At 38.2% G+C, this 25,286-nt stretch overlaps 1 protein-coding gene across 1 annotated transcript in view; it reads right to left on the bottom strand.

Moving 5' to 3' along the window:
• Positions 1 to 1,172: 1,172 nt before the first annotated feature.
• Positions 1,173 to 25,286, bottom strand: part of SFRP5 (secreted frizzled related protein 5) — a 36,413-nt gene continuing 12,299 nt past the window's right edge. Inside the window, exons 2-3 of the mRNA XM_053451334.1 lie at positions 20,741 to 20,818; positions 1,173 to 2,603 (exon numbers count right to left, since the gene is read on the bottom strand). Coding sequence (XP_053307309.1) covers positions 2,254 to 2,603; positions 20,741 to 20,818 — 428 coding nt within the window. The 3' untranslated portion in view covers positions 1,173 to 2,253. The remainder of the gene's footprint in view (positions 2,604 to 20,740; positions 20,819 to 25,286) is intronic.

Here is a 25,286-nt window from a genome sequence, read left to right as displayed (position 1 = left end):
AGGCTATGCTGAGCTGGCACAGCCACCATGGTGTAAAAAGGCTGGTTGGGGAGATCTCCCTTGTAGCAGCCCATTGTGCCGCATGGTTACAGTTGAAGCCCAATGGAGAGGTTGCCTATTGCTTCACGGCTTGTGCTTGACTTCCTCCTCCCCAGCAAATATTGAACAAAATTGATTTGGTCTAATTGTGAAATAAAAAAACTGAATGAGGGTAAAAGTATTTAAATAATGGAACATTTTTTTTTAATAATAAATAAGAAGAGAATGGCATGTCAGAGAGACATCACGTTGGTATGTACCAGAGGTGGGTGAAAACTTTCAGCAGCATTCCAAAAAGGGTGGAAAACGTTACTTTCTGCCTTTGGACACTTTATCAGAAAACTAGGTTTCCACGCCAAACTTTATGCAGCCAGTTACGTCATATGCATTTCCGTATCTGTCATGATGTCAGAATCGCCTTGCATTGATCCTAAATTTCTCACTGATGTGTAAATAATGATATTACTCTTTCCCCATCTCTTCCCATGTCCTGCTGTCTCTCTCTTTTTTATTTTATTACATATTTAATATACTAAGTGGCGGACACTTAAGAGTTTTTGCTAACCTTACAGACTGGGGTAGATCCAGAACAACCAACGCAGCAATGAAATATCAAAAAATTATAACTGCACACAGACAAATTCATTTTTCTACATTTGTGGCTTGATTTATGATAATTTCCCATGAAGTCCCATTTTAAAGTAGCTTAGCGGAAAAAAAGAGGGGGAGGGGCAGAAATTAGTCATTTAACCAAATAATGAGTTTGGATGTATCTATATTTACTTGAATAGAATGCAAACACCATATTCCCAAAACTTATATTGTTCAAATAATTAATAATGTACTTTTTCTTTTGCTGGTGGAACCTCTAGACAGGAATAGGAGGAGAAGCAATGGACCTTTCTTCCCTATAGGAACTATTACATGTCCGCGGCATAGTTTGAGTTGTGATTAATAACAGGAAAAACACATTTATTTTTCAGTTTGGAATTAATATCTAGAAAACACGATTTAAGCAAAACTGACTTTCTATGCAAATCCCGATACAGCAGTGATCAGAAACGAAACGGAGAGCTCTCAGAGAACAATGAACAGAGACCTTCTGACTGCACGTCCTAGTTTACATATTAATGTTTTCGCTGAAGTGAATTACCGGGGAACAATTGTATTCTGGATACACAGCGAGATAAACACTTGTACGCGTTTATTCCATTTTCATATTTTAATTCAACTATTTATTAGTTACTACTTTATTTTGTTGATGTGGACATGGCGTATTAAACTGGCAAATTCCCTACTGCTCCATACGCAAATAGAAAATTAATCCGAAAAAAACCCTTTTATTTTTAACTATTTAGATACACGTACCCCGGTATAATCACATTCGTTTCTTTCAAATTGTCTTCAAAGCATAAAAACTTTTTTTTAAGGCAGTCTAAGAGCATTTTAAATTCTCATATCATCCAACAAATAAGTTTATGTATATATTTGTGATATACATGCTAGGGCATAGAGGCACGGAGAGGTTTACTGTGACGCACAAGTCTGAAAAAAAAATAGGTAATAGAATATTTTTTATCTAAACATTTATATATTTGCTAACTGCTTGGCCACGGATTGTTCCAAGAACCCATACACTTGGGACCTTCTGCATGACAGAGTCCATTTGTCATCTATGCTAACCCATGAATCAAAACCTACCATATACAACGATTTAAGATGAAAATTTCTCCATACAGCTGCATAATGTACTTACAAAGAATTACGGTATGCTAATGTGATATGCTATTGAGGATAGTTTATAATAAAATAAGGTTGCCCAGTCACGGGTGAACCACGAGTCTGTAAGAACCTCGTGTGTTATACCGCTAGCGACTTAATACATTTCAGCTAAGAACACTAATGCTTTCAACAAGCGTGACATAGTTGGAACTATAAACATAGTGTTTCAGTCGCCTTCTTGAACCGCTTACAAAATGTGTTTTAACATATTCTTCAGACGAAGATCCACATCACAATTCTTTCTTAATTCACAAGGTCTCTTCTTCAAAAACTCACATTCTTCACCCTGTCAGCTGTACCACTCAACTTGACCACCCTAGTAATCTTTCTTTTTTTAAGCCGAGTATACTATGTTACTGCTATTACTAAAATATAAAATCCATTTGGTAAGGCTGGGAAAGGGTGGCACATAAGTTCTCTCGAAAAGCAGCTTTAGCGAAAAGATCCCACGTGTGATCCACCATGGGAGATGGTGTCGGAGCATGGATAGGAGAACATGAAGTTCACAGCGTACTTCATGTCCTTGCTCTTTTTGTCCCATTTGTATATAGCAGTTAGAAGAAGCTTATTGTCCACCTTCCGACCCATAATGAGGAAGCTGCCGCTTAAGTTATCGAGCTGGGGACACGGGCATCCTGCAGCGTTCTTTATGTAGAGGACAAGCTTACGGAATTCTTTCCTCTTCAGCTTCCCAGCTTTTAGAACTTTTTTCTTCTTTTGAGCCGCTATGAGCTTACGATCTCCATTCTCAATCTTCACCTCTTTAATGCGCATCCGTAGAACTGGAAAGAGTTCAAAAAAACAAGTCAGTCTCGCTGGAAAGTAAAATGCGTACACAACCGAGTGTTACAGGGCTGTCTATTTTCCTTATCGAGAAAGTAATTTATTATGTCTCAAGACAAGGTTGAATGTGCCAAAATATTACATAATGGTGAAAAAGCAAAGCTTTTTAAGATTCAGTAAACAATGTAATCTCTGCATAAAACTTGTAAACCAAATTGATGGATTAATAGCTGCTTTGGAGAATCGCTGCAACACATATTTTATTTCTGTTAGCCTGTGAAAAGTTCCATATTTTATTGTGAAAAAAAAGTTCAAACACCTTTGTGCTACAGAATAATACTTTACCAAAAGACCTCTACTAATGCCAAGGAATGTGGTTTAGCGATGTCTTTTTAGACAGTCCAAGTAATTCAGCTTGTGTCTCTTTATTTGAAAGGGAAACTGTTGTTTAAGAACAGAAAATGTGTTTCATTGGAGTCTAATGGAGGATTTTCAAAGATAGTTGGGGGCCGCAATAGAGTCAGCTGGTCTGCTGTGATTAAAGACTTTGGACCATTCATAATTTTGTGTGTAAGGCATCCTACACATTGCCACCAGCTTACTATTGATGGGTCGGATGGAAGTGATTAGTGGGCATTAAACATTTGTGCTAAATGTACGGTATTTAGGTCTATTATAGTTTATAGTCCTGGAGGGATTCTGTCTTGCTCAAAATTATGTTTTTTTGTTATGAAGTGGAACCTTAATCATTTTGTAATTAGTATAATTAGGTAACAGAGTCTGTGTGGTGGAGGAGCAGGGAGATTTGAGTCTTCCTGATGCCACTGTTTTATATATATAACATTATACTTCCCTTGGCAATGAGAAGTGTTTTCCTCCATGTTTTGGCTTTTGTAGAGCATTTCACCCATCCCAACTTATCAGTCATTTACTTTGCTCTAGACCAAATTCTTTAGATAAGGCAGCATCAATCATTTTTCTTTGATATGCCTGTCGAGGGAATCTTAACTCATAGTAGGCAGGAGAAATTAGGTTCTCGTTAGGTTTAATAAGCTAACAGTGTTGTTTAGAGAAACCTAAAATGTAAGAATTATACGATTTTTGCTCTTCTTACCATGTTATATCATAGCAGGGAATGGAAGCTGGATAGGCAGAAGTAGCATACAACTAATAAAGTATAGCAAATGTACCAAAGTTCAGAGCATTGTACAGTAAATGAAATATTGTCTACTAAATTGTATGTAGCTTTAAATGTGATGTGTATCTAGAACAATACTTTTACAACAAGAAAGTGGAGTCTCAGTAAATGGCAGAACATCCTCATAAAAAGTCACGGACAATCTTTGGGTCTGAATAATTTGTTGTTTAAAAGGCTCTCATGCCCAAGTAACATGAATATAATAAAGCAAGCTATGTTCACTCCACTATCCATGTCTCTCGGTTATCTAAGCATCATATCTGCCTCCTGTTCTCGTTAATCCGTGAGCGTCTGCCCATACAAGCATACCTACAAAAGAGGGGCACTTTTGTCTTAGTGGGTGTGGTTAGAGGTTAGGGGTGGGGCTTCACTGGAATGCTTGATGTGGTTGATGCACCACTTATTTATGTCAATGAGGCAGTTATTTTAGTTTATTTATAAACCAAATTTCTATTCTTTATACACATAATGTATAGGACTCTAGAAAACTCTGATACACTAATACCCAACAAATATTCTACATGTCCAGAAAACAAAGACATTGGGAATACAGATGATAAACAGAGGGTTTTGGGTCCCAAGAAATTATTAATTATTGGGTGGCTGTTCTTTTAAGGCAATCTACACGAGGACACCCTAGAATGTTTTGCTAGCCATGTGATCAGTAAATGATTTGGAAAGAATACATTTGAATAATCCTGATGAATATTATGAAGTTGGTGCTATTTAAGATGATTTTACGCTAATTAAAGCCACAAAACTGAAATTATGCTGAAATCCTAAAGGTTTAACTCTAAGTGCACCTCCCCCGGAGCATATGATTTTTCATTTAGAAAATTGATATTGTGCGTGAAATCCTTAAGTGTCCAAGGTCTTAAAATATACAAATTGAAACATCGTGTGAGCTTTTCTCACTCTGAAAAGTGTTATTCCTTATTTTTAACGGACCAAGCAGTTCTCTAATATCGGGACGATATATTGCAAGAACGGTAAGCTTGTTGACACTTAATAAGCTAACACACTGCCCCATGTTTGTGAAAGTAGTCCTGCCATAAACTAGAACAGTATCCTACATACATATTGAAACTTCAAAAAAAAAAAGATTGCCTTTACTGTTAGTTCTCGTCGTGGTAGGTTGATTCAAGAAAAAATGATTTCTAACTTTAAATGCAGGGGTTTTTCTGTAGCAGTGGGACTTTTCTGGGTTTTTTTTGGTTGATCTAAATATTCAGAGAACTAAGCTCCAGACCTCCCATGCTGAATCAATGTGACAACTAAGAACTTTGTGGAATCTCTAAAGAGTCTCTAAAGTTGGCCAATACCTGGACCTAGCTCTCTAAATAACTACAACACAAAAACCCTTAAGTCTATGGTCCTGTGTACCGTCTGAAAAGGCCTTTTAAATGTATAATATGAATTTAGGAATATGTGTACCAATTCAGATGGGTACCGTCTTATGAGTCTTGTACTTAAATCATTTTAATAAGTTCTATCAGAGAACAGTACTTGAAAATGTGCCAGTCTCCAGGCTGCAGTTTTAATGTGTGAGGGTTTTTTTTTTAATATAACCTGGATTTAGATCCCTGTATGTGTCAGACAGAGCTATTTTTGTAAAATGATTGCTATTTGTAGCTGGATATGGTTTATATTTTGTGTTCTGTATGCCCGCAGTTTAACTTGGTGGAATTATAGTTCATTTACTGACGCAATCTAATTGTTTCTGGTCATTCATTGGTTGAAACAATACGACTGTGTAGAATATATTACTGTGACACAAACGCACGACACCACATATTGTGATGGTGATGATGAGGCGGCGCTGGAACTTTAAGGCCCGGGGCTGCTGTTGGCTAGTGGCCCACCAGGCATTTACTCGGTGTGCCAGATGGCCAGTCCTGGCCTGATGTAACTTCCCAGTCCCTCCCTGCAGTCATTGTTAAAAACTGATAAAGGACTTATCTGAAATATTAGCTTTTGTATTTATGCTAGCATTAATCAAATGTCTTGTAACAGTAGCAAAACAATAATAATATTTTTTTTCTTTTGTTAATATTTCTATTAAGATACTTATTATAAGTAAAAAACAGTTAAAAAAACAACATCCCTGTTAACAGACAAAAAAGGTAGAAGGTTTTATACTGAGTGAGGTTGTATAGGACAATTTTCTGGGGGGAAATGCTATTTTAATTAAACATATTATATAATATGGCTAGGAAACCCAGACTTGGGGTGTTATAAATCCTTCCACACTTCTGTGTCTCAAAATACTGATAATCTGCTTTGGGCCAATCTCATGGGAACGTGCAACAGCCTGCCGAGAATTTTATATACTTTTCGTTGCCAAGCTTTAACTAACCCCTCTCTACTACAAACATAATGGAAAATCTTAAAAAGTTTGTGTTGGGGGGGGCAAAGTGACTCTTTAGTCTGTTGCTTGGTTTACTGGTATTATTCTTTAAGATATATTGTATTGTGTCCTACCTTCCTAGCAGATCATATAAGAGTTTTAAGATATTTAGTGATTACAAATGATCTAGGGTGTCTGAGATTATTATTTATAAAGAAAAAAAAAGCTATTTTCATCATGATATAATAACACCAATGGACCCTCAAACGATGATACATAATTAAACAACTTTAATATAGATTATAACAGAAATCTACGTTTATGGGAGTAAACTTTTCCAATTTGCTTTTAATGAATGTTTTATTTACTTTGATTTATTTCACATATAATATTATTAGCAATTTTCTAGTTTGGTTATTGGTGTTTTACAACATTCTACACAATGAGTTATCCTTGAATACTTTTGCTTTAGTTAGTTGCCTGCTAAGTAATTTTGAACTTCTATATTTTTTTTTTAAAATATTCAAAGCAATTCTTTGTGAATAGACTCAAAAGCCTCACAATATTGTTTCAGAGATAAGTTTTTGTAATACCCATAATTGGTGCCCTTGATACGTTGTTAAATGTTCGTTAAGGTGCGTTGCATTCGAGATTCCTTATCCGAACATAGCCTTATTGTTCTTCCCTATTATCAAAATTCTTTGTAATGAGGAACGCGATAAGTTGACCAGCATTGACATGAATGAAAAATGACTGAACCATGTAACTGCTAGCATTCAGTAACAAGTACTTCAAAGTTAACTAATACATGCTTATCGGGCTTCCTATAGATAACTAATTCCTACAGCATACTTTGAAGTATATTAAACATACCACTGAATTCAACGCCGGCATTAAACAAGCCACCGACTGCGCACACATGCTGACAATTAAGCATCAGGATAACTTTGACCGTTTCATACTTCAGTGCTTACCTAAACATGTATTTCTTGCACGGAAAAATGAAGCAAGTCGATAAGCATGATATGATTAAACTCACTATTACGTGCTATAAATATACAAGGGGCTTTATACCATCGTATTAATACCATTGGCAGAAAAACCAGCCATGCAACCACTAAACTCAGTGTTAAATGTTATCAAACCCATTAAACATTAACTCTGCACTGAAATATGTAAATTTACATTTAGCAAATAACCTTTCTTTTCAATTTTATGATAGGAATCAATAATCCAAATATAAGATAGATAAGAAAATGTGTATAGACCTGCGCCGGGGGTAGATAGAGTGAATGGGAGAGAGAAGAGAAAGAAAAGTCAAAAGAGAAAAAGAAAAGCGTTGGCTGTTTGAGACGACTAATTGGAGCAGTTCCCGAATGAGGATAAGAGGTAGCTATGGATATGGTAGGTGCTAGCGCCAAGGATAGGTAGAGACTTTCTTCATTTGAATTACAAAGTTAATTTAAAATACAAAAAATACAAGACGCAATTTTAAAAGAATCAATTTTAGACACAATTTATACAATACAACAATCAGGATTTATTTTAAAACTGTCTTGTATTTATTATATTATTTGTATTTTAAATAAATTATAACTTTGTAATTCAAATTAAAAAATCTGAACCTATCTTTGGCGCGAGCACCTACCATATCCATTGTAACAATAACGTAGATGCAGCACGGCCGTGACAGCCCTCGCAAAAGTTCAACAAAAGTTATCACGGGCAAAGTCCTGTTTATAAGGCAGTTCTTGCGTGCATGGGGCCTGAATCAAGCACTGTTCATGCGGGAAAGAGGCAGAGATGGGGGGTTCTATTGGAATGCCCGTGTGTCACGTCACCATACCACATGTCTCATGCGTCATTCGGTTTCCTGGTACCATGGAAGGTACCGCTGGCGGGTATGAATTAATCTTTGTCACTATTATATCATTTCAATATGACTAAGAAGGGCCGTGTACATGATATATGAGCAGGCTATTTACCACAGGCTAAAGGGAGGAAAATAAATGCCACCTCCCCACTGTGGTTTGATGCCTAGCAGTGCCTTTCCTCTCTGGGGTGCGATCAGGTCCTTCATGCCATAGAAACTAGACAGGCTGCTTTTGGGAAGTCCCTCTCTGTGTTTCCAAACTGCTGGCGAGGGAGTGCAGAATACCCCGGCCTAAATCCAGCTATGGCAGGAATCCTGCCGGGATCTTAGACACAGCACATAATGTGTAAGCAGTGACAGTCTCTCAGAGTTACAGTATCTCTAACAAACGCTGACACCATCACCACCAATCCCACAGTCTGTCCAGACTTCATGTCTAAGTAGGTGGGGAACAGTTAGCCAAGGTGGCTAATATTCAATGCCCTTCTAGCTGTCATATATATTTATTAGACCATTTCTGTGCTTTCTGATGACTGTGTGAATCATCTTTTTATTAATGTCCTATCATACCAGGGAACTGTCTGAGTTTGACCTTGAGTCTCCATGTGAAACCCTGTTCCCCCGGGTCAGAGTCATAACACAGTGTTATGTATATGTTGGCTATGTGAGTTTGAGAACAATACCTTAGAAATCTACAAATGTACACAATGAACGCAAGGAACTTTTTAAAACAACGTGTTTCATTTAAGCCAAGAGACAAGCTTCCCTTAATGGAAAGGATTCTACACAAGGTTATCGTTCATAGTCTTTAGGAACAGAGCAGACCTGTCAAGCTGATACGAGGCAGGACTTCCTTGTTAATTTGGTAAGACACAAGCCATGTGCCCCCTTTTTAACAAGAGTAATTGAAGTATAAGGGAAAGCTATATCTCACATGCTTCTAGCTCTAACAAGTCATCACTTTACTTTCCAAACTGCAGACATGTTTTGAAGATGGAAGAGTTTGACAGGGAATTAATGTGGAAAAGGTCCAGCATTGCCATCTAACAATTGTGATAAATTAGTTGTATTTTGTATGTTTTGTTTCAGGATAGGAACACCTTTGCTTATACAATTCATGTAAAAGATTTTAGGAGGGATATATAAATGGGTCTTTTTGAGCTCACCCTATCCCAGAGATCCCCAAGTGGAATGATCCAGATGAAGGCAAACATTAATGCTTTGCTAAGAATATATCTTGAAAGTCATCTTAGAGGTCTTATTATCTGAGCTATATACATAACAGGAACTTTATCAACTGACCCTGTGACACTTTAAATGTTAACCCTTTAACAAATATTTAATTGCAATGAATAATTAATGGCGACAACCATATGGATCTAATAAAAGTCCTCAAGAAAACCATAACTTTCAGGAGGTAAAGATATTCTGGACACAACAGTGATAAAGTGTCAATAACAGTAGATAAAGATAAAAAAAGAAAGGAGTTATCCTTAGGCTGTGTGACCCTGAAAATTGGCAAATTCACCGACAGACCAAATTGGTGTTTTTGCCAGGGTTGGTCTTAGTACCAGGTGACTTGGAGCAGCTGCATGGGGCAGGGGGGATTGAAAGCTCAAAAAAGGGTCCCAATGGGTGGAAGTAGGAGTGGAGGAGCTGAAGCTTCTACAATGTATGGGATCATGCACAAAGGTCTATCCTTACATTTGCATTCTAAATGTTGAAAAATGGCACGGCCTGTCTCACATGCGACATATTTGCCAGATATTAAATGTTGTCATGGCTATTGAATTTTGCATAGGACTCTATACACTAATGGTGTCATATTTAATTGTGTTGCAGTTGCTACTGTAATGGTACTCTCCAATTCCATAGATATTTTAACCGCCTGAATGCCTGAGTAGTTTGCATAAACATCGAGGTCCGGATTACTGCAGACAGACAATTTACTTTTGCCACACAAGAAGTGCTGCAGCTGACTCTTCTAATGACCCATATCATTAAACCTCCATAATTCAGCAAATATGCCTTCTTATAGAGTTTACACTGCAAAATGTAATTTTCAACATTTGGACTTTAATTAATATAGTTAAGTGTTTAACGTAGGCGAGAACTGTGTAAAGATTCTATGCAGAGGGACAGGAGAAGATGGTACCTTATTTCAGGTTTCCGTTAAGTAATGAAAAATATTTTAAGGCAAACACATGCTATTTAACTCACGGTCTTAAGAGCTTGTTCTCTTGTTAAACTACGGGGTAATTAGTGTATTAAGTATGACAAGGTACTGAATTTCTGCTTTCAATTAACCATTGTGCTGCAGCTAATCCCTTTCTGTGTCTAATGTTTTTTTTCTAGTGCCAGAGTGTATGCAATAGTTTTCTAGTACTGAAAGGGTTAAACATCTAGGGTTAATCTCTAGTCATTAGTATAATGTACAGAATAAAAGAAGGATTTTCTTGCTATTGTTAGATGCATTTCTATTTCCATGTTACATTTTTGCGAAATTGCAGTTATGGTGTCTACACTTCCGCTCTGATTTGTGGGTTGCCTTTGCCATGAGAACAGTTTTCTGCTGAGATATTGTTCTCTCCGTGAAAAAAACAGTAACCATAAGTGTTTCTATTGATAAAGAATTATCTCATCCATGTTAAATTCAAATTGGAGCCCATTTTTCGTGTGTTCCAGTGCTTTGTACTAAATGTAAATCAGTGCAGGCATTCTTTAGTTATTGGAGTTTTTCTGTCTCCTCCCCCCAGCTGCCTCTACTGAAAGCAGGGAGTGTATCAGGGTATGCTTCTTGCACATGCTCAGTAGAACTCCTATTCTAATCAATGGGAGATGAGCATACCTGCCAACTTTTCAGGCTTGGAATAGAGAACTCCATCGAGAAGAGCCGTTTCTCCAGTTCTCTGGGTCAACACCAGAATTCTCAGGGTCGCGGGATCGAGGTCCTGACGCACTCCCTGCCTATTTTGCCTATTAATGGGGGTATTTCCCACAATGTCATCGGGAACGCCCACTGACATAATCGGGAGTGCCCCCCGATGTCAGCGGGGCCGCCAATGGACAACATTGGGACCACCAACCGATGTCAGTGGGCAGTCCTGGCTGCGTCCCACAAGGGTAGGCTCCCTACCAGCTCTAAATAATTCACATACAATTTCACAGTAGGGTAACTACAAATTGCAAGGGTTGCAGGTGGGACATGGAACTTTCAGGAACATCTGTGACTTATTGTTCCTAGACATCTAGTGCTGAAACAGCAGATCAGTATCTTTGTGGCCTGATTTGTTTTTCATGCTTCATTGTAGCGGATGCATCAGCAAAAGGTCTTAAACCTTTACATTCACAGGCCCTCTTACTTTCGATCGCTATTGAATGCAACATGGAATGTGCCAAACAATATTCTTTGTCCCTAAGAATTCTATTTTTTTTACTAGCCAAATTGAATCTCACTCTAACGTGAATAACCACTCATACTTTCTCCGTTATACAATAAATTAAAACCCAGGATGAAAGGGTTAACTTTTTTTAAAAAAAGGAAAGTGAGATTATTGAGTGGAGAGGAAACTCCACATGTGGAATAGATTAAGAGGCATAAATCTATCAAAATTTCAAGAGAACTCTAGACATATCACTAAAATCCTGTGAAGCGATTGTTTCTAAGGACGGCGTTTGGACGAGTTTGAAAAGCAATGCTGATATTAAAAGATATTGATTGGTAACGAATGTTTTGCTTGCACTCAGCTTCATTCCTCAACTTGTAAGAAAACTCATGGTGGGTCGCTCCATATTTCACAGTCACCAAGCTGTTGACAGCAAAACTTGGCAGGAAAACTCCTGGCAGCGTTTTTATTTACAGACGGGTAGTTTGTAAAATGAAAATCATGTGCTTAAAATGCAAATAGCTTCCCTATGTAAATGTTGTGTATTAGTCACCATAAAATAACATGTTACGGCTAGGGCCCGGCAAACATTCTTACATTCTGAATGGTCAGTTTTGATTTTTCCCTTTTCAGTAATATGATGCTCCAGTTTTCTAAAATATTTCATTTTGTAGCCGATCAGCTGTATGAAAGATTCGAGTATTCTGAAGAGGCATGACTACATTTGGATTTTAGGTACCCATAGGCAATGGCATACCTGGGAACTTCTCCTGGTAAGCTAGCCAGAGCACTCTCTCTTCTGGGGCGAGAGACTTCATGAAGGGTCAGGGTGGTTGGGGAGTGGATGTGGCTAAATATCACTTCGTAGCTTGGGGAAGAAGAAACTGACCAGCGGACGCGGGGACCAGAGAGATCCCAGGTTCTCATTGGGCTATAAAATGCCCTCCACTAGGTCATGCCAGAGCCCTCATTTGTAGGTTAATTTTGTGAGATAGAACCTTTTCCCCCCTACTGCTAATACTGCTAATTGGCCCAGTAGCTGTTTGCTTTATAGCATTAAGAAATATATTTTCCAATAAAATATAATATCAATTTATTGCTTTTGCAGGCATTACTGATGGGGAGAGTGAAAAGTAATGGGGAACTAAGGGGATTTTTCCAGTTGGAAGCAAGTATAGCAAGTTTTCTCTTTGCAAGTACATCCAGTATGAGTTTCTCCAGGTTTTTTTCCCCAAGTCAGCTATATAGAGGGAAAGGCTGGCCCAGGGGGATGAATTGCCCTATGGTCTGGTTCTAATTCTCCAGAGCAGGCCCGCTTGTGGATTCGGGGCTTAGTGAGTGAGTTTGTGCCTGAGCATTAGAGTGAGTATGTGTAGTGGATGTCAGAGTGAGTGTTTGCCCGAGAGTTACAGAAAGTATGTATGTTAGTGTTTGTGTGTCTGTGTTTCCATGTTTTTGTTACAGTGGTGGTAATGTTGACTTGGCTTTACATACCCCCGATGCCAGAAGATGCCAACCCTCCCCTGGCTATACATTGAATTAGGGCACTGCCCCGGCACCCTCATATCAAATATGCATTCATTCATTCAGGTTCATTAATTCAACATTGGGAGATGTATGTGAATGAGCTGTCAAAGAGAGTGAACTTAGTCTGAGATAATTCCCAAGTGAGATGAACATTACGCTGAGATATTCTCACAAGTTGTTGATCCTGCAACAACTTTATTGAAAGTCCAGAGATAACATGAATTGTCTTAAACATAGTGTTCTCATTTCCCTCCTTTATAATAGCAGTATGGCACTTTATAAATAATAGATAATGCTAATTAATCCTCCCATATTGAGGAGCTGACTATCTATACTAGAAAGATAAACTTCTTACCATCCAATTTGGCTATTATTCAGCTTCCCACAACACCCATCTCATGCCAGGATTTGAGGGAACTCAGCCAAAAAGACAGTTTCCTCCTCCACACTGTTTCTTGGCTTTGCTATCTACAATTTATGAAGTAACACTGTCTGAGTTGACAGATAGGGAGGGTGAGTAAGGATAGTAGTCAGCAAAGCATGACAAGGACTTTTTACTTATTCTGTCCCGTAATGATTTTTAATTAAGGGCCGTTCGTATTCACACAGTTTAGCTGTGATTTGCATTCCGGGGCAGTGTGAAATGTATGGGTCTCAGCTGTTTCTATGACTGTAAACTATGGTTTAACTAATGGAAGTAATTAGGAGGCAAATTCTTGAAGTCAATGTAGTATTTCGATGTGTAAACAATGTTACAAGCTCCAAATTTCAGGTGGGGGTTAATGGAGAACAAAAATGAAACCGTCAAAAAAACAATATTGATATTAGCGAGGCGGCTGTGAGCATTTTCTCAAATAAGTCTTTGGAAGCAGCTGTGTTTTGAGCGCAGACTTTGGAGTGAAGTCGTTGCCTAAAAAACACTGTGCGTAAAACAATACTTTTTTAAGGTGCCTTATGCACATGGGTGCTTCATGGGTAAATCCTTGACCATTGCAATTTATCACATTACGTAATGGGTTGTACTGTATATACTGGAAGTGGGGGACAGGGCATGCTATAATGGACCACCACCTATCCCCTATCCTTGTATTTATAATACCTGCTTCTTGCTTGCAGACCGATGCCCGGGATGCCCACCTACTGACTTGCTGCCCATTCTGTATCTTTTAATAGAAAGATGTTTTATATCCAGCTTAGATTTTAGAGGAGCGAAGGAGAGAGGAGGAACAAATCAACAACCTAGCTTTAACTTGGACACCATTTGGACAATTCCAGTAACACATAGACTGATTCAATTTTCTGTTGGTTTGTTATATTTTTGTAGTCCACAAAATGAAAACTTTTTTTCAAATGAATAAATGTGTTATGTGCTGGGAACTCTTCCAGCAAGGACTCCGGGTTCTTACAAAATCACTATTTGCCTTGTTTTAACCAAGCTTGGTGTTCGCTTAACACAAGTAGTAATACTAAGAGCTAATGCACAAAGCAGAGATTGGAATCCTGCTGCATGTCGTTGAACACTTTGTGTATCTTTGTTGCCAGTTTTATGTTTAGAGGTATTACTTTGTACCCAATTACATAAACATGTAGACAAACAGCGATTCAGATTTACATTAGTTGCTTTTCAATATGAGCCAGTGGTTCAGCCACTGGACCCCTGCAATACCGGCCAGTGTGCTGATAATAAAATAATATACAAGACAGATAAGATTAAATATACTAATAAAGCGCCCACGAAAGGGCGAGACTAATGGAGGTTTTTGTTCTTTAATGGCACATTTCAGCTACAATTTGAGACTCTTCCAAGCAGGAACTTATTACAGGGCAAGCTATTTAAATTATGTCGGTTCTCGACTGAGTTATCTTCAGTGCTCCCCTAGGCCTCACCCAGGTCAGCGCCACCTCAAACGCGGCTGTCCTTACTACTGGGCACGGGGATATGACATTATATCCATACTTTTAAAGGAAACTAAAGGAAACGATATGCAACGCAGCCCTCCATAGTGTTAATGGGCCGGTTGGGGAGATCAATGATATCCCTTTAAACCAGGCTTGTTATAGGCAGCCTGATTATCCAATAGGGAGATCAGGATCATAGTTGAGCTGCAGAGGAGCTGCCACCGCCCTTGACCTGCCACCCTAGGCCTACTCAGCCTAGGCCAGCACTAAAATTATTATTATTAGAACACCTTAAATTTATTGAAACTCATTCAAGAACATAATTGCTGTTCTATTAGTTAATGCTATAATGTATTTAGGTCAATATATAAGATATAGTGTCATAAGATGTGTTCTCAGAAGGGGTGATGGGCAATTCTTAAACTGATGGGGTATCAAGAATCCATTAACCATTAGTCATTCCCTGGGTTTGATACGGTTGCAGTTGAGTCAAACTGTTTCATTTACACCACATTTTAGTAAATCTGGGTACATTTCTCTGGATTTGATTTATCCTTGCATGCACTTCACAACCTATCATACATTTTGGGTAGTAAACTAGTATATTCTTCTCAATCACAAAGCCTCAAAGGAAATTACAGTTGATTAATCCTTCTCTGCCAAATGTCATAATGAACAGAACATGTTAACTTATACCAAACACGTTATCGGCCATATTAATCAGAAACAGAAATTGCTTGCAGCCTTTAAAAATATATAAACAAATATGAAAACGAGAACCCAAACCGGACTCAAATAACGCCTGTATATTTGATTTAGATTTCCTGATAATAGTCTTTTGGAGAGGATGCGAAACTAATATAAAGTAAATATGGGAAAGATATGAAAGAAAATATATACGTAACTTTCAAGATCATAAAGGCCCAATAAACCTGTTTCATGCTAATATTTAGTATACAAAAAAGATGCTGTTAAATCTTTGCGCGCCAGACAAGAATAGGGCATTATTATGCTTCAAAATGCCTCTGGCGCTTAAATTGTTAAACACACAATACTTAATAAGAGACATGGCAACCAACTGAATATTTTAGTGATTGTTCCATACTCAGCCCCAATTTTTTTTTTTTAAATATGTTTCATTGACCTAGTAGGGTTAGCCACTGACAGGTGTGTAGCAGCTCTCCTTCGTAATGTATTATTATTTATTGTTTTATATAGCGCCATCAAGTTCCGTAGCGCTGTACAATGGCTAGACAAGACATAACAAGTAGTATATAACATAACAATTTGACTTACAGAAACAACAGGTGAAGAGGGGCCTGCACAAATGAATTTACAATCTAGAGGTTACTTAAAATGATTCATTAAGCAACAGTGATGTCATTATGAAGGTATATTAGTGACATCATGAGACTGGCACTTTAATGACAGAGCTAACTAGTTTGGACACGCAGCCGTTATACTTAGTGCCTATCAGTGAGGGGTGCAGCTTTTTTCTTTAAATGATATTGATTAGGGTAGTAATCGTCTCCAGGGCTGCACATCTAATCCTTGCCTATCCTTTAAGCTTAACGTAGTAGTGGGAGGTCAGGCACTGCTGCTAATGATCCTGGATTTCGTTGTACACGTCTTTGTATACCCTGTCTACGTCTGAAGTGACTCTGGACTTTCTCAAATGCTTTGCCTATTTTGAAGTTTATTAAGAATTCCATGATTCCATGATAGAAGAGCATTGGTACAACCGGTACAGCGTACATTAGGTTTAAGTTTAACAACCATTACGCTTCATTTGGTGTTCTAAATACAGCCACTGCTTTTTAAATATAAAATTTACACTATTAAATGACAAAAAAGGTGTGTATAATCTGTGTGTGTTATTGTTTGTTTAACAATTTTGTCTTATTATTATGAGTTTTATATATATATATATATACTGTATATATATTTTTGGTAACAGAATTTTTTCCCCTTTCCGTTAAAACATTTCAACCAGAGTAAACATCTTTGTCTCATTATATTTTCCCAAATTTCTTCTTTGTGTTTTAATTTTCCAGTGTGTAGTCATTAGCTTGAGGACACGGTCTGACCCCTGCTTAGCCCTCTGGGAGCTAGCGTAGTCTAATGGACAGGGGGTGAGTGGGGGTGAGTACGGTGTGATTGGTTATTTTTGGATAGGGGGTGTTTTGTAAAGGGTATCTGGTGACAGTTAGGGGGAATTTGTCGCTGACGAGGGGGTAGGTGAGCATCCAGAAGGATTTTAGTGGAGCCAGGCAAGAACGGTTTTAGGTTATTTTCTGTTATTGTTTTAAGTTATTTATATGAGTTTGGATTATTTATAATAAATGTTAATGTTCATGGTCTGTGTTGTTCTTGGCTACTAAAATATGCTGGAGAACTTTAATAAATGCTGTGTCCTGTTTAAATCCAGATGGGGGTGTCTGTCTTTATTTGGGGGGGGCGGATAGGGTTGAGTAGTGTGTTAGTGGGTCCACAACCTTCATACTTGTGCTTGCAGTGTTTTATTGCATAATTATTTACTGGTCTGCCCTTTATCATGGAAATATAGTCAGAATCACTCCATTTAGTCACCGTAACATGTAGTGTGGTAGTTGTGAGAAAGAGAGAGAAACACTTCAAACCTTTATTGTCTCCTGAGAATGGTGCACGTCTCGGGTGTGTTTTTGGTGAGGGGTACACCGAGCACTCACTGGGGGTGAGCTGGTAAAAGCCCCTAAAACCACTTCATGACCCTTCCTTGCACTTTTTCTTTTTTCATCACTGGCCTTTTGGCTAGCAGGTGATCAGGGGAGGGCTGGCAGCCTAAGGCCTGGGGGGCAAGTCAAGTGAAGTGGCGTGAGGGGTGAAAGCTCCGCCCCCTCGCACTCACCTTTCACCCCTCACGCTGCTCCCATCACTATGCGGCCATCAGACTGCTGGAAAACTGATCTAAACGCCCGCTGGGTGCTGATGCCACCGTCCGGAGCTACTTTAATCCTTTTTTTATTTATTTAATATGCCGGATCGGCTTGCCATATTAAAAATAAATAAATAAAGTATTAAAGTAGCGCCGGCCGGCAGCATCAGCACTAGGCGGCCATCGCATACGGCCGCTGGGTGCTGATGCCGCCGGCCGGCGCTGCTTTAATACTTTTTTTTTTTCATTTAATAGCCGATCCGGCTTGCCATATTACATTTTTAAAAAAAGTATTAAAGTAGTGCAGGCCGGCGGCATCAGCACCCAACGGCCGTATGCGATGGCCGCCTAGTGCTGATGCTGCCGGCATCAGCACCCAACGGCCGTTTAGATTAGATTTCGGGCGGCCTGGGGGGCAATTGCCTCCCTGCCCCCCGGCCCAGCCCGCCCCTGCAGGTGATGGATGCTTTTTGATAATGCCAGTGTTGGGATTCTATGGTTCTTTCTTATTTTTTTCCTTTTCCTCAAACTTTTTTGTTTTCTACACTAGTGTAACTTTTTGATTGCACGATTGCAGATTTTGCACGCACTAAAATTGTCACAGGGAAGCTGGGTGCCTGAAGACTCGGGTTTTTAGAGAGGGACATGGGCTGGCTTTGAAGACCCGGGTTTCCCTCGTTTCGAGGGACCAAGAACTTTTGCTCCTACTGCTGGCCTTTTGGCTAAAGAGTCAGATATTCCTATGAGGGGAGGATATTCCCAGAAGAGTACGACTGGGGACCTTGCGGTTCATTATACCCTTATGAAGGCCCATGGCCAACTTCGCATTTTTGACATTGAAACATGGTGGTGAGGCCTTAAAGGTTTATGGCTTCATCTTCATAAGATTATTCATAGGTTGTATCTGTTGGCTGGCTTAGAAAATGATTGCAAACTAAATACATTCCAATTTAAGGAATTCTACAAACAGATTAAACGTTTGTAGTTTTATAACCAAATAGCCTATATCCGAATCCAAATAAAATTGCACTTTCTTATTAACGTCAAAGTCTTTTATCGCACAAACATATATTTATATGTTCTAAGGATGACTTAACCTCCGGCTTAAGAAATGTTTTCCTTTTAAACATACTGCGTTGCTAGCCAACCATTCTTTTCAACAGATTTTTTCCCCCCTAATCGAATTAGCTCACTAAACAAGACATCACCCAGAGGCCTTTGCCACAGGAAGTCATTTTCCAATTGATTTAAACGCCGTTACAAGAGCCATCAGCAGCAACATGTCTACTTTTCTCTAAACAAGAATAAATCTGCTTCCTTCTTTCTCGAGTATTTTTTTTTTTTTTTTGGCGAGAAACGTTCAAAAGTTTCATATGAAAACAATATGTGTGGCCGTGATTTATGGAAACAGCTGACGGAAGATAGCTTAGAGGGATAAGCTTTAATATCAGCACAATATCGGAATGTCTTGGTTAACCAAGACACAAAGTACCTCTCTCTGGCTTCCATGTTCTAAGTAGGTATAGTCTATCAACCAACCAAGGTGTTACTGTCCGCCCCGGAACATTTTTAGTAACGCTAGTTTCGGTAATGGTGCTAAATTAACAAAAAAATGGATTTTATCCACCTTAAAAATATATTAACCCCGTAATGACAAAGCCCGTACATGCATTGTTTTCAATGGGTTTAGGGACCGCCCATTGTCCTTAAGGGGTTAATAGAGGATTGGTGGCATGAATACCTTTGCGTTTTGTTTTTTTTTGCTTTCCCCCCCCCAAAAAAGTTACCACCCTTGACAGTCTCCAGACAGTATCTGGTATGTGTTATATACTTCATCACACAATGATTAAATTTGCTCACACTCTTTTTTCATAGTGGAATATACACAGCTGCAATTAAAACATCCACACCCTGAGATTCTACAGCCTATCACTTAAACATAATGTTAATCTTGGAAATGCGCCTCAATCTTCCCAATAAAATTAGATAGGGTGAGCTGGAAAGTACAGAAATGTTTTTGCTTTCCTTTCCCCGGGCTCCCAGACCCTAAACGGGTTTTTTCATCATCATAAAACATCATAAGAATAAATAATTATAATCCAAAAGGCAAGCGTTCATCACTATATTGCTTATATTGTAGAATAAAATTGGTTCAGATATAAATGTCTAGAACCATATTTTTTGGGTGGCACCAAGGGGATATCTGCAAACATAAAGCATATGGTAGAACTTTTTTGTAGCGCTCCTGTTTTTCTGTGATGTAAGATTTTCTTGTGATGTCATTTCCTAGGTTTGTGGGTTTTAAATCCTTGTTAGTTTAACATTCACATCAATACCAATTTAATAATTAGTATTATTTGTTATCTTTTATTCTTATTGTAGGCTTTAGGTTGCGCGCTATACGTGATCGTGGACTAGTGCAGAGAGTGCTGGACACTAAAGCGCTTGTCACTAAATGCTTGTCTGCTCCCTTTGATCAGTTATCTGCTTGAGATAATGCTACAAGGGTATAGTGATAGCATCACAGAACAGGACCCACATCTGAGGATGGAGAAAGGTTAGAACAAGATGTCATCATCTAAAAATAGAGGGTTAGGGGCTTAGATGTAATATAGAGAAAGTTTACATTAGTCAGAGCGTGATAGATAAGTGGAACAGCTTCCCAGCAGAAGTGGTAGAGGCAAATGGAGCGAGGAAATGTAAACATGCATTTAGATTCTGAATCTAAGACAAGACCAAGGACTAATTAAAGTTTGAGTCTCTACATCAGGAAAACGGGCAGACTAGACGGGCTGAATGGTTCTTATCAAATTCCATGTTTCTATGTTTTTTGGCTTTTTAGGATGAGCTCTGATGGTATATTTACAACTAAACATTACGGCATCTTTATAAGACTATCAATTAACTTAAAATATAAGTGCAGTGAACTTCATTAAAAGCTAGAAGTGTTTTAGCATCACTTAAGCAAAAAGTACAGAGGACGCATACTTACCAAAGTCACTTGCACACAATTGTACTCTCATATTTTCCGATTTTTGCTCAATTTCGCACTGAGTGCAGATCTTGGTGACTGCAATTTAAAGCAAAAACATTATTGATACACCAGCGTCGAAAGCAGCGTGTTTATATAAACGTTTCTGAAAAAGACTCGGTTGTATGTTAGAAATGCCAAATCTTTGCTACAGATTTCCGTTTCTGCAAAACTTTGGCAAGAACCGTCTGGCACGCAACGTAATTTATTAGCAATCATTTACACATAATGCATGGCACAGACTGTGGGACGCACTCCACAAACTACCATTGTATTTCAATTTACTTAATGTGTTCACTTGAGACCAGAATTGTGCCAAATAAAAGAGTGCTTAACTTGTTTTTAAAGTACGCTTAGTGTTCAGAATAAGTAGTCACCTGAATACGGTTTTCTAAAATCCAGCTCAAGCTATAACAATTACTGGTGGCCCAGTTAAATCATTTACTTTGGCAATCGCCTTGGCCAGTGTCCTTCTAAAACAGTGTATTGATACAATAATTGGTATATAGTCAACTCATGAATACGCTACATATTTAGACTGAAAGCTTCAAGAATTATGATGTTTAGCATTGTTATGACTTCATATTTACTTTATTAGTGTGCCGGTGATGGATTCTTCTTTTTGACTGTTGCTTTATTTTTCCGCTTCTACCAGTCCATGGTTCACCAAGCCAAATGTCCATTTGGGCTATTAATGTTTCTGACATGCATGCAGGGCCATCTTTATATCTATTGGGCCCCTGGGTAAGCGTCCCCCTATGCACCCCCCAACTAAATGTGAGATTCTGCGCAACCACCCACATAGACCTCATTAGAAACGTATCCTTGCTTATGGTCTAAGGGTCGCCTGCTGCTGGGTACTAGGATTTGGCATCATATCCTGGCTGTCCGCACCAGCAGTAGATGCGGCCATGAGGTGTAAGTAAGATAGGAGTCAATGGCCAATGTCAATGGTTAAGGTTCTAGGCAACACAATCTCATTGTGGAGGGTAGAAAATTGTCATAATACACAAAAGTAGTAATTTACATGTAGGGTATTGAGTAGGTGTATATTCTTGTTTGCAAGTGTAGTAAAGGCTTAGGATATTTATTATTATTATTATTAGTTTTATTTATTGTTTTATATAGGATATGCATCACAATATCCTAAAGAACTAATAAGTGTAAGATTTTGAGATGGGCCAGGTGTGGCTTATATGCCATCGCAACCTGTGTTTCTATATCACAATGGTAAAGTTTCGTAAACTTCTGCAAAGTTTTAGGAGACCGCAAAATTTTTGTTTTAAAAGTTACAATGGGGTGATTTTTCACCAGACATACCATATAGTTTATTTTTATAGTGACTATATAAAGTATTTGTACCATTTACACTCATTTTTTATACATTGTTGCCAACAAAAGGAACAAACAGTAACAATGTTCTATACTGTATAGGTCTATTGCCTAATGGCTACAGTTTCAGGATTCCTCCAAATTCCTTGTTGCCCTTACCAACGTATGCAATCAACCTTTAAAAAGTAAAGCTTACCCTAAATACTTTAATCCACACCATCTCAAAGAAGGGAAATAGAAGCCAATCTGCTACTGTTCCTTTGACCTTGGAGGCCAAATTAGTATAAACTCTTCAGTAGCCTCCCATAGCTTGAGCAATCTCATGCAATTAAACATCTTAGACACATGGACAAGTTTCATACAACTTCAATACGCGATCACAAGTACTAAAGAAGTCTTACTATCTCATATTCTACCTTTTTAGTAAGGTCAGCCCTTCTTTGTTGCTACTTTAGCATGGGCATTGAGAAGACAGGAGGGCTCTGGACTCGTTATATATAATTTTGTGTTATTTTGTTATGATGGCAGTTTGACAAGTGAGAAATTATTTTACTCCCAAAATGAATTATTTTTATCTTTTTCCTTGAAAGTGGTATCTTTGGTGACCCTCGGTGATCCTTTATGATTCCTGATGATTGCAAATTCTGTAAAATTGTTTGCAAACAGCAGCCAATTAGATGTAATTTCAGGGCTATTACTCAATTAAAAAAAAAATGTTTCTCAAGAAAACATATGGTTTACCAATTTTAGATGATTTGCAGTAAGTTTGAGTTAATTCAAACAGCATGCTTGTTTGTGGTGAGCAAAATATGACACTGCTCTCTCTCATTGCGAATTATTATACATCCTATATGCAAATTGCTCTCTAATGAAATAATACAGGGTGGATTTACTGAAAACGCAATAGCTGGTGATCTGTGTCGATATACCCGCTCTACATGCCAACACGGCTCAAATGCCCCACATCAAAAAGAAAACTTCAAGATTGTTGGCACATACTTAAAGATCTAAAAAGGAGATTACAAGTTCTGTCCTGAAGAACAATCAAAAGCGATCCCTGGCTTTCAAAGCATATTTACTTCTATTTTTATTTTAGACATTTTAATAAGATCGGAATCATCTGGGCTACCCCAGTCCAAAAACATGCAAAGTAATTAAAGTTGGCTGGATATATAATACATAATGGGGAAACAGAAAGAAGCCAGTAAGATATATGAACATTTCACGCAAAAGGCTTACTTATAGCCTATGGAGAAGGTTTTTGTATGAAACACTTCAAATCATCTGTCCGATGGTCTCTATGCTGTGGGTGTCATAACAGGCCTGGACTGGCCATCTGGCTACAGCTGGCCACACGCTACTTGAGCATAAAAATGTAACACGCAGCAACGCATGTCAAGCTGACGGCCGCACTAATAGTACGTCATCAGTCTCACCCAGTCTCTGTAGCGTAAATAGGTCAGGTAGATCAAAGATCTCCTTTGTAGCCGGCATATTGTGCAGCGAGAAACTTAGGGCTTAGGCGATCTGCCCCTTGATTTTGTACCAGGGGGGCTGTGGCAGCCCTGGACCTGCCCCTGGAATATGTCACTATATAGCATGCTAAGCAAATAAACTTTAGCAGATATGTCTTTTTTTATTCTTTCCTATGAAAGTTACATCTTATAGAAACATTTAAGAATTTTTTCTCAGTTTCTGTAGCAACAGCTCATCTGTGACAGCAAAGGATTCCTTGAAAAATAATGAATATGGTAAAATTATATATGCCATAAGAAGTTCTTCCGGGAAAGGTTAAGGCGTTTGATATTAGGAACAATGCTTCTGATGTTGTATTCAGTTAGAATTTTGTGGAACCCAACAGAGTAGATACAGTAGCACCTTTAAATATCAAATGCACTTTCATCTACCATAGGTAGAGGAAACATAGAACTGGCTGGGAACCTGCGACTTCATCAGGATCAGTTCAGTGAGAAATTTCATGGAAAGGTCAGGTTATGGCTTGCATTTAACCCATACTCACCTTACCATTGAAAATGTAAAACTACCTATTTGAAACCTGGCAGTTGGTAGAAGAAGTCCTTTTCTTTTATATTAGAATAATAATAGCAGATGTTAGCAGCCACGGATACCGGTCCTTTTGTGCTATTATTTTATTATTAGGGATATATTTCCAGCAAACTAATTATTAGAAATTGTTGCTTCATTTTCCGAGAGTTTAATTATTTTGCATTTATTGAATTGTTTTGCGGGTGTAATTTTGGCTGATTGAGCTACTTGGACTGAAAATAGCATTATTGTCACAATACAGATAATTGTGATGTGTTGCAAGGTCATTTTAGAACATATTTTGGAATATAGTGGTTGTCAAAACACTGCGTATAATTACCAATTAAAAGACTTTACTTAAAAGGTGTAGCTTACTCTATTTATTGGACTATTATTATGCTTCACGTTTCATGATATTATGATGTCGAGCAGGCATTTATCGATCTTTTAAATATATAAAATATAGATTGTGTTATTATTTTCTTTTGTCTAGACATACCTAATCGCCTTCAAATAAGGTCCTATTTGCAGATATTATTTTATGTTTTATAGATCACACAATAATATTTATAGCAATTCTGCATAACCAAATTTTCAAGTCGTACTATTATATTATGAGTCATACAGGTGTAGGCAAGTGTCTTTGGAGTCATTAAAGACGTGTTCCCCTATTGGATGGAATTAGCATATGGCGGGTTTTGTTTGTCCTTATAATGATCAACATAACTAAAAATATCCTGGAAAGGATCTCAAAAGACTTTTTTCTTCATCAATATGTAATTACACCATTAAAATAAAATGACATATATTATAAGTGTGAATACTTTTCTGATTAAGTAGGTAGAAGGTTCTCACCTATTTTCTATTTGTGGTCATAGGTGTGAAATGCTTATATGATGTCATATCCCACAGCACAGCTTCACATCATTGCTAGGAAGCCATGTGGATCCTGTGGTAGATTCTCTGCTCTGCCCATATGATCCATGATCTCCATCGCCCATGAAAAACAGACAATGGGGTATCTCGGCGGGATGACCGAATCGTCTCGACTGACCCACTTAAATCAGCACAGTTTGGAGGTATGCTACAATTATTGTACATGATTCACATTGTGAAAAGCTTTTTATCT

The sequence above is a fragment of the Spea bombifrons genome, chromosome 11, assembly GCF_027358695.1.
Source record: "Spea bombifrons isolate aSpeBom1 chromosome 11, aSpeBom1.2.pri, whole genome shotgun sequence".
NCBI classification, from domain to species: Eukaryota; Metazoa; Chordata; class Amphibia; order Anura; family Pelobatidae; genus Spea; species Spea bombifrons.
The sequence above is the reverse complement of the archived record's forward strand: the minus strand, read 5'-3'. Positions and strand labels throughout refer to the sequence as shown.